General features: G+C 38.8%; 1 protein-coding gene across 1 annotated transcript in view; it reads left to right on the top strand.

Annotated features, from left to right (window-relative positions):
• Window positions 1–609: 609 nt before the first annotated feature.
• Window positions 610–11,313, top strand: part of LOC308666698 (desmocollin-1-like) — a gene marked incomplete at both ends in the record, with an annotated part of 56,190 nt that continues 45,486 nt past the window's right edge. Inside the window, 2 exons of the mRNA XM_081325594.1 lie at window positions 610–624; window positions 1,508–1,576. Of these exons, the coding sequence (XP_081181720.1) occupies window positions 610–624; window positions 1,508–1,576 (84 nt within the window). The remainder of the gene's footprint in view (window positions 625–1,507; window positions 1,577–11,313) is intronic.

The following is an 11,313-nucleotide window of genomic DNA, read 5'->3' as shown; positions in this document are numbered from 1 at the left end:
AGCAAAATATGCTTGAATTTTGATCAGGAAAATTGATATTTTTTTTAGCTAAGTTCCTTGAAAAAATTACTGGAGGTAGTGTCCAGAACACTAATTATATTCATTAGGAGAGAAAGAAGGCTGAATTTGCACTATACTGTATACTGTTGGACTGACTAATCCAACATTTTCATGCTGCCACCAATGTTTTATACATCTGAATTCAATTTAGATATTTGATCAGTGATCATGTTAGGAAATTCAAGGATTGGTCTCCAAATTAGTCAATTAAAAGTTCTAGACTGCGGTAAACTGTAACATCCATGAGGTCTTAAGATGAAATACAATCTTGCTGAGATAAATCTTTATTCCTACTTTCATATCTGATTATATAGATAGGGATATGGTGAGAACCAAATCAATTTCTTTCAGATACAATAAAAACAGGACCAGAGTTTAAAATAAGATTGCAACATGAGGTTTATGTAGAATTGACTTCTGATTTTGCTATGATGCAGAGTACAGATCAGGTCACTGGACAGCCCAATTGCTGGTGAGTTAGCCTGTATGTTGACTTAGATTTGGGAGTGGCAGGAATTTTGACCTTACAAAAATATGAGCATTTGCAACATGGAGGTGTGGCAGGTAAGGCTACCTGCAATTAGGCTGCAACAGGCTAAAGCTCCTGTCCCTTATAGATCTGGTTCAGTACTTTCTATCCTTCAATTATGAAGAAGTAACTTACAATACAAGTAACTATTCAGGAGACAATATTCAAGAAAAGTTCTATTCCTGTAAATGCCCTCCCCTAAGTGAACATTGGTTTACTAATTGACAATTAACTTCTATACAGTGGTGAAAAAATGAAGATGAAATGTAGGTTGAAAGGGGCTAAAAGCCACATGATGGTATCCAATAAACAGTATGATCTAAGAGACGAATAGAGGAAACTTTCCCTTTCAGATACTTTTTCAAGCTCTATCCTAACAATCTGTCTATTGGCAGATATGTCAAATTCGTGATGTCACATGACATCACACAATGTATCAGGACGGTTTTGCCATTGCTGGCAATGGGGTGGGCGCAGCTTCTGGATGACGTGTCCAGCACGCGGGCTGGCAGTTTTACACCCCTGGTCTATGGAGATCCTCAATCATCCAGGTCATAGTGGTCCCAAAGGTGCTTTTCAAAAGGCAACTGGACTTTCTTAGCAACATAATTAAAACAGGTGAAGATAAGTGCTTCTTCAGTTTCCCTCTTCAAGTAGATTAATGCCTTGAAGACATACAATAGCATACAGTAGTACTATGAGTTGCATAATGTCTCATTACAAGATTTCTCTATTATTTTTAACACTTTTTTATCCCATTTATATCCCGCCCTTCTCCGAAGACTCAGGGCGGCTTACAATCTAAGCACAAATCAATGTGCTTAGCAATAGCCTTCATTCTATGTATATGCCTGCTTTAGAACTAGGGTGCTTCTCAAATAAATACATTTTCTACATCAGCATTCTTTATTGTCACAGACGTATACGTCACAGAAGTCTAAATTGTTCAGATGGTCTAAAAACAATGAAGAAGTATTTGAAAAAAAGGTAAGTGTCATTTTCAACATACTGTATGGTAGTATTGTTACTAGTCATATGATACTTCTACCGAAGAATGTTTAAAACTTTCAGCTGAAATGCAGGGCAGTAAATTGCGCATGAACAATGGTAAAGATTTTATCATGAGAATGATCAGAACTGTTCTATCCTAGTCTTCATGTGGTTCCAGATACAAGAAGAGAAGTCAGGTTCAAATCAGGTGTGGCTCTATAGTTTCACAGCCGAAGGCTAATTATTCACAAAATTCTCCACCCAAGAAAAGTTGTACGACTGGTTTAACTTTGCCAACAGCCTTGAAAGCATGCTAATCAAGCCAAATGATTTTTGAGAGCAGATTGCTCTCTACAAATCATCTTCACACTTTTTGAGGATGGGCAAGTCTCATGACAAGTATAAAACAAGATGCCTTTTATTAGGGAAAAACTCAGCTAAACTATAAGGCACAATGTATGTATAATGTAGTTTTTCTTTCTCCATTCTCCACCTCTGATCTGCTTTGAAGCTATTGCATGAGTGTAATCCTTTTTTAAATTCATAACTCTGTGCAGGCACCTATAAGATCACCTATAAATCACCTATTGGTGATTTTTTTCCCTTAAAAAAAAGGGCTTCAGAAAGACATTACCACTAGTATTTTGCATTGCCCTACAAAGCAACTTCATGATACTTTTATGTAGTTTAGGCTTCATTCTTCCTCATTAAATATGTTTGTGTATGTATCCCTTTGGGTCAGAGACTGTCTAGAAAAGTCATTGCAGTTTTCTTGGGAAGATTTTGATAATGGTTTGCCATTGTTTGCTTCCTGGACTGAGTGAGTGGCCCACGGCGATCCAGTTGGCTTTGTGCCTGAGGCAGGATTAGAAGTAATGGAATGTGGGGAAAAAACCTTGAGGGGTGGGGAGCTGGGCAAAGAGATGTTGTCAAGGGAATAGTCAGATAAGAGGCAGCATAGCCTGCAGAGGGATAATGGAAAGGGCAAAAGGATCAGGAGAGATCACCCCTAATTTCTCAGGTGGTAAAGAAGACAGAGGGAGAAATGTACTTTCAGACTTGCAAGATTCTGTGAATATAGCATTACAATAAAGAAGAATGAACTCATTTGGTTGAAATACTACCTGGTTTACTCTGCAAGGTTGACATCAATCTTGCAAGTCTGGAAGTACAATTCTCCTTTCCCCCATCTACATTATCACCTGAGAAACTAGGGAGGGTATCTCCTGAGTGAGCCCCTGTCCCGCCCACTATTCCTCTGAGCTACGCTGTCTTATCTGACTATTCCCTTGGCAGCATCTCTTTGCCCAATCTCCCAAGGTCTTTCCCACATTCCATTACCCTAAAACTCATGGTTTCCTAATTACTAGCCTTAACCACTACACCAGCTGGAATTCTTTCACTAAACATACAGTAAATTTATTTTCACAACTCTTAAAATGCATTTGATTTTAGCATTTTATCAGAATTTCCCTCTCAAAATCTGGCAGAAATCTTCTAGACTGAAGTAACTCTCCCATCTGAAATCTCTCTCTTTTTTCTTTCTGGAAAGATTTTTAATTATTCATTTTGTTAAGGTAATGCAAAGGAATACGATTGTGGCATTTGATGACATACAGTGGTGGGATTCAAATATGTGAACAACTGGTTCTATGTTTGGATGCTGCTTCCAGAAGTCCATTTTAGGCCTGGGCAACGAAAAATTAGCTACTGGTTCTTCTGAACTGGTGTGAACTGGCTGAATCCCACCACTGATGACATCCGATTTAGAGAATTTTGGATTGTTGTATCCAGTACAAAAGAATGAATTGAAGGGATGTCAAGTAAGAATTGTGCCTCATATTCTTACACATGGAGTACTTAAAGGTCACAAGAACTCTTTGATGTCCTATTTCTTAAGAGCTGTGCAAAGCTATTTTCACATTCCTGTTGCAGTACCTTTGCTACTGAACTATGGCAGAAGCTGTTGATATAAATTCCCAACAAACAACTCCCTTTGAGGCTTAGGAATGCAGTTGATGTGGATGATAATACGATTATGCTTGGAATGTTTGGGAGATTAGCCCCAATCTGACATCCTTTAAGATGAATAAGTAATTCATTCCTAAAATGCAAAGAGTATACTACTATGAAATATGCAATATTATATAAAATAAGAAAAGGAGGACTGAGAAAGTATTTTGTAATATTTGCTTCATAGCTGATTGCTCTTACTGTATGCATTTTTATATTCCCCCAACAAATTAAATGCCATTGATGGTGTCTGCTTTATAAATAAAAAATACCTCACATGGCAAACATTTTTTAAGTAGCATTTTTGTAGCATCCATGCTGGAAGAATTCAACCTACCAAAATAGCAGTATTCCAGTATTTGAGGGGCTACCACAAATAAGGGTTTGTGTGTGTCAACTTATTTTCCAAAGCATCAGAAGCCAAGACAAGAAACAATGGATGGAAACTAATCAAGGAGAGAAGCAACCTGGAATTAAGGAGAAACTTCCTAACAGTGAAGACAATTAACCAGTGGAACTGCTTGCATTCAGAGGTTGTGGGTGCTTCATCACTGGGTTTTTTAAAAGACTGGACAGCCACCTATCTGAAATGGTATAGAGCAGGGGTGTCAAACTGCTGGCCCGCAGGCCGGAGCGTCACGGATAAACCGCGCCCATCCTATTTTCGGCAATGGGAAAAAGTTCCGATACGTCACGCGACGTCACGTGACATTGTGAGTTTGACATGCCTGGTATAGAGTCTCCTGCTTGAGCAGGGGGTTGGACTAGAAGACCTCCAAGGTCCCTTCCAACTCTATTCTGATTGATTGAAAAAGTCACTAGCAAAGAGCACAAAATGAAAGCCAAGCACTTCAATGAATTCATGAGCTTCTGTAGCAGGTACACCCCTTTTAAACTAGTCATTACACAAATAAGTAGCTACAGAAATAATTACTTCCTTGGCTAAATGACAATGGCACTCTTATTTCCAAAATACAAACAGTTGAATCCCTGAGGCACTGAACATGTCAAAACTGATACTTGCATTTAATAGCTACCTTCTGATTAATAATCTTAAGATCTACTTTGGGTTAACTAAAGGAGGGAGTGTTCCTTGGTACAAAAATCCAGTGATGATAGCTCATTGCTTTATTGTTCTTTATCTGATGTCCCCCTCCCCATGTCAAAGATATTCAGAGATAAATGCATATTGGAATGAATACATTTCAAGCATTGTATTTGTTGAGATAAACGCTGCCCATTGAGTTCCGAGACTGCAAATCTAGAGGTAACTTGATAGAGGAAACAAGGATGGAGGTGGAGGAGAAGGTGCTTTCTCTGTTAGCCTCCCCACTATAAAGAATAGATCTGCTAACAGTAAAGAGTTCTCCACCCCTCCCAGGTGCTGTCTCCATTTAGGAAATTCCAAAGGAACAAAACTGCCATTACTTACAATCCTACTGGTGAAAGCCTTGGAAGTTTTCTATAATGGCATAATTGAGAAGCACAATAATAAGGATGTAAAGCCCACGGTATTTCCTGATGGGGGTCTCACAGTAAATAATTACCTCTCAGCTTCTGCCCTGACCAAAGCAAGCCAGTAGGCCTGAGATGTAGCAGAGACTGCCATTTCACTCTGACTCTGTTTGTTTTCCCACAGAGCATTCCACTGCTGGCTTACTAGTTGTAAGTCCCACTGAACCTAGTTTGTGATATGCTCAGAAGTAGTGATTAATACATTGGTCTTCATATGACTTCTTGACAGGATGAGTGGTCACCCATGCGCTCGTGACCTCCCGGCTAGACTACTGCAATGCTCTTTACATGGGGCTGACCTTGAGGACCACGCGGAGGCTTCAGCTGGTGTAGAATGCAGCCGCGCGAGTTGTGATGGGAGTTTCCCGATATTCCCATGTAACGCCTCTTCTCCACAAGCTGCATTGGCTTCCAGTTGCCCTCCGGGTGAGATTCAAGGTGCTGATCATGACCTATAAAGCCCTAAATGGCATGGGCCCGGATTATCTGAGGGAGCACCTGCTCCCAGCATCAATTTCCCATCGTCCTGTGCACTCCCATAGGGAGGGCCTCCTCAGGGTACTGCCGGTCAAGGATTGTCGGCTGGCGGTCCCCAGGGGGAGGGCGTTCTCTGTGGGCGCGCCTGCCCTATGGAACCAATTGCCAACGGAACTCCAGATTGCCCCTGACCTTTGTTCGTTTCGCTGGGACCTAAAAACCTGGCTCTTTGAGCTATCAGGCCTGGACTGATTTTAAATTGGGATTTTAATTCTTGGGAACCTATTTAATTTAATTTAATTTAAACTTAATTTTATACTGTATTGTTTTTAAATTTTGCCCTGTAAACCGCCCTGAGTCCTTTGGGAATAGGGCAGTATACAAATTGAATTAATAAATAATAATAAATAAATAAATTTTGTAAAGGGGCCTCTTCTATTCGCCAGCAAAAGGAAACTTGGGGGTGGGATTTTCCTTTGCAGAGTTTTGGCAGTTTGATTAGTTGTTCCCGTTAAGGGTGGGCAGCTAAGCTCCTTTGTGTGGCTTTTGCATTACTCGTCCCAGCTTCTGCCAACCTAGCAGTTCGAAAGCATGTAAAAATGCAAGTAGAAAAATAGGGACCCTATGGTGGGAAGGTAACAGCGTTCTGTGCGCCTTTGGTGTCTAGTCATGCTGGCCACATGACCACGGAGACGTCCTCGGACAAGCGCTGGCTCTTTGGCTTTGAAACGGAGATGAGCACCGGCCCCTAGAGTCAGAAATGACTAGCACGCATGTGCAGGGGAACCTTTACCTTTACCTTACCAGTCCCAACAATGACTGAAAATGAGTATGATTTTCTGTTGCTTTGAGATGGGGAACACATAAAAAAGTACTAAACTAAACTTTAAAAAGGAAGCTGCATCCCTCGAACTTTCTCTAAAACCTTAGGGATAAAACAAAAAACAAAACAAAATATTTTAAAAGCAGGCATGTATGCTATTTGGGAAATTCAAGTTGAAAGTCTCTTGGAGATGGGGGAAACTGGTGACATAGTTCTTTGACTCTTGGTTTTTCCATATGTAGTGCTGCAATAGTCCCTATTTATTCTTTCAGTCTGGTTATAATACTAGGTTGGGGACACTAAATCGTCATCAGGTTCTTTTATGAACCTTATCTCTTAAGTGAACAAATGTGTGGGTGTGCACAGGTATGGCCTCTGGACTTCCTTTAGGAACAAAGCAAATGAAAATACAAATCTTATCAGTTTTACTCCTCTCCTACCTAAATAAGCCTAATGAGGTATTATTAGACTAGTCTGCCTATTCCACTTAAGTATGACCTTTCATCCTGGCTAAGAGCTACTTCCCCAAACAAGTGCTCCAGAATAACCTCAGTGAATGCCAATGCTTTTTCCCCCCTCTTCTCCGATCTCTTAGATTTCAGATTCATGTGGTTTTTTTACATGTTGGGTTTCTCTATGGGTTGTTGCTCTTCTGTTTTCTAGAAATCAGTTGATGATTATATTAAAGAGCATTAGTCAGAGATTGTCCCCTCCCCTGCCCTCTCTGTGTGTCTCGATTTGTTGTTGTTGTTAGCTGCGAAGTCGTGTCCGACCCATCGCGACCCTATGGACAACGTTCCTCCAGGCCTTCCTGTCCTCTACCAACTTCTGGAGTCCATTTAAGCTCACGCCTACTGCTTCAGTGACTCCATCCAGCCACCTCATTCTCTGTCGTCCCCTTCTTCTCTTGCCCTCAACCTTTCCCAACATTAGGCTCTTCTCCAGTGAGTCCTTCCTTCTCATTAGGTGGTCAAAGTATTTGAGTTTCAACTTCAGGATCTGGCCTTCTAAAGAGCAGTCAGGGCTGATCTCCTCTAGGACTGACCGGTTTGATCGCCTTGCAGTCCAAGGGACTCGCAGGAGTCTTCTCCAGCACCAGAGTTCAAAGGCCTCAATTCTTTGGCGCTCAGCCTTTTTTATGGTCCAACTTTCACTGCCATACATTGCAACTGGGAAGACCATAGCCTTGACTATACGCACTTTTGTTGACAGGGTGATGTCTCTGCTTTTTAGTGTGCTGTCTAGATTTGCCATGGCTTTCCTCCCGAAGAGCAAGCGTCTTTTAATTTCTTTGTGTCTCGATAGGAAGAACTATTATTTCTTTGGGTAACTGTTTTGATCTGCAGAGCAAAAGGCTGAAATAAGACCTGCTTTGGATTGAGTTCATTTCCTGATGATTTTACTGATACATCCTTGCAGCTTTCCTGGGGCCTGCCAGTGGTTTCTTCTGGATTTTCTTTCTGACTGCTCAAAAAAAAAGACACTGGAATTCCTTGAAAGTTTCAAATTCATGAACTAATTAGTGATATACTTTTTCCCATCCAGAGATTGCAACTAAGGGATAGTCCTCCCCAGTGATCTGAGCTGATCGCTTGTTATTTATATGGATAGATATATAGTCATTGGAATGTGTAGAAGGAAATTGTAAGATTTAGGAGCAGAATTCTTGTACATTTATTTGACGTTAGGTGAAATTAAATAAAGATTGGTATTCAATATATTAGGTACATAGATCTGTTACTGAGAAGGGGTAGGTAAGACATTAATCAGGATTCCTCCCACCATTTTTATTCTTCTTGAAATAAAAGGCAAAATTCTATTCACCTTAAATGAAGTGTGCTAACTTTTGCAAAATGCCCAGTTTTTAAAGGGGATATATGGGACTCATTTGTGGAGTCATGGGATATTAGGAACTGACCTTCTAAAGAAGCCTGAACAAAATACCTACGGTATGTTAAAAAAACCATATATCCATCTTTCATCACAGCTCAAAAAAAATAATAAAAATCTGAGATGAACAGAAAGATGCATTCAACTCTGAAAAATAGGGATGCTCACAGAGGGCCTTCTCTATCATTAACCGGTGACCTACTGCTAATGTGACAAGCGGTATCTTTGTAAACAACTTACAAAGATTGGTATGGTTCTGATGCAACAGTATATAAATTCTCTGTATAGAAAGTAAAGAACCTTGAGTTCAACAGGTATTTGTCAATACATTTGTCAACGCACATGATAATTAGACTTATTGATTGCACAGTCATCCAGATGTTTAGACTGGATTTGATACTTGATAGTGTGATCTTCTTCAATTCTTTACCTTCTATTCTATTATCCCCTGCTATTGTCATATCAATTATCCACCTTTTCAACCACATTTAAATTTGCTATGGCATGAGTCAAGATATTATCACTATGTATTCAGAAATCTCACAGTATTTTAACTTGCTCATTTTCAACTACCTTTTCAACTCTAAGTTCCCACCAATTTTTTATTACTGGCATATGGCAATTTTTACAGATATTCCAGTGAATCATTCTGACAATTGTGTTATGGCATTGTTTATAAACAATTTACGCAATCTTCTTGCATGAATTGAGTATATGATTTAGTGTTTCTTCTGCTTTCTCTGTGCTTTGAATCATTTGATTGCCCTTGATTGGATTCATTCAAATAACTTGCTCTCACAGAGCCAAAATCAACTTTTTTTACTTCTTTTTTTAAATGTTCCATTTATAAGCCATTGCTAGTTTTTTCTTTATCACTCTTCCCTCAGTCTTTTGTAGAAATTGACCAATAATGATTTTCCTTGCCAGCATTTGTATTTTTATTACATTATTTCAAAATTCACTTTTTGTTTCCTGTACATTTAGTAAGTTCCAATTTTTAACTTGAATCAATAGTTGCTCTTGGCTGTCTTTTACACAATCAGCCAATGAACACTTTTCTTCTTTATTTGACTTGAAGTAAACTGCTGCTTCCATTTCTGTGGGGCAGAGATAATCTATCAATATCACTATGAGGATGTAATGTAGAGTGAACGGTCATTAGTTTCATTGTTTTTTGGTTCGAACTGTCCAGTGAAGCTTGTGTCCAGTTAATAATTCCAACAGTGTAATGTACTCCAAGTATGATCCAGGTATTGATGGTTTGATGGTGTTTCTTCTTTTCAATTTTGTCTTCAGCAATTTTCTCACTCTTTGGCTGTATTCTTTGCTGATCACATTTTTAATTTGTCCATGCTTGATATTATCCAACCATAAAATTCCTAGATACTTGTAGGCTTCATCCTGATGGTGCATCATTCAGCATTTCAATTCCGGCACTGTTTGTGATTTCACTCCACTTTATTGCTATTGTTCCACATCTCTGTAGACAAAACTCTTATTGCCATATATGTGACAAGCAGTTTTTCAGTGTTTGTCAATGACTGGATTTTGATTTCTGATTTTCCATAAAGCTTCAGATCATATAGTAAATGAGAATTTATATTAGCATTTTTTTGCTGTTTGATAGCCAAGATTATTTTCCCCAAAATCACTAAAATGGGATTGTAGCAATGATGATGATAATGAAATTTATTCCCTTTTAATATATAATTCAAGGAAAAAACATGTTTAATAATCCTGGCTTCTATTTACCCACAACAATAGTATGGGGTGGATTGGGCTGAGACAGTGTGACTGGTCCAAAGTTACCCAGCTGGCTTTCATGCCCAAGGGAGGCCTAGATCTCATAGTCTCCTGGTTTCTGGGTCAGCATTTTTACCACTATACCAAAATGGTTCTCTATGTATCACATTTAGGACCAATGTGGAAGGAAGTTGATCTGATCAAGGACAATATGCATAAAAGTCAATGAGAAAGAATCCAGAAACCTGTTGAATGCACTCTCTCTCAGACCAACCCACTTCACTGGATTGTTTTCATAGGGAAAATAGGATAATGAAGGAGTATTAGATATATTAACACCTTGAATTATTTATAAATAAGCAAGCAAACAAGCAAGCAACATGGTTTTGCATTTTTCAGAAAATATAACATTATTTATTGAATAATAGATCGGCAGGAATGGTCATTTTTTGTCCATGAATCTATAGCAAGTTAAATTCAAATCAACAATGAATCACGTTGGAGATTACTGGCTCTGTAGAAACCAGATTTCTTAACTGGGCAGATTTATTTTGGGGAACTTGTGCAAAGACAGACATAAAAGAAAAAAGGGAGGGAATGTGATAAGCCTCTGATATTAGTTGCCTTTAACCATTCACTCATCTTTTAGATAGAATGTAAATATTTTAATGGGTGGTAGGAGTCTTTGGCAATCATAAAGTGTTCATTCAAGATGAAGAATGAAAGAATGAAAAAGAATATCAGCAAACCATATTTTAAAACAATTGCCTGTATTAAAAATTATTATGACCTGCATTCCATTGTACTACTGAAAATGGAATGCCATTACAGAAAATGCAAGATGGTTTCTAGAAAAGTACTTGCATTATTCTTTAGCAGAAGAAGCAAGAGAATCACGTGCTTTAATTCGTTTATTGGTTGAAGACTAACACATTTATTACTGCATCATCTTTCATGGATCACACACTACTTCATCATTTGCATTGAAGATAATCTTGACAAAAGAGAATTAGACAGAACAGGAGCTCTGACATAATCTATTTTCTTCAAATTTCTATTTATGATTTGACCGTGAAACTCAATTTATTATTTATTTTATTTATTTATTTATTTTAATCCCATTTATATCCCGCCCTTCTCTGAAGACTCAGGGCGGCTTACAATTTAAGCACAAACCAATGTGCTTAGCAATAGCCTTCATTCTATGTATATGCCTCTTATTAGGGCTTCCCCCCCCCAAGCGGCATTATTACAAAGTCAGCTTATTGCCCCC

Source organism: Vipera berus (genome assembly GCF_964194415.1).
Source record: "Vipera berus genome assembly, chromosome: 3".
In the NCBI taxonomy this organism is placed as follows: domain Eukaryota; kingdom Metazoa; phylum Chordata; class Lepidosauria; order Squamata; family Viperidae; genus Vipera; species Vipera berus.
The sequence above is the reverse complement of the archived record's forward strand: the minus strand, read 5'-3'. Positions and strand labels throughout refer to the sequence as shown.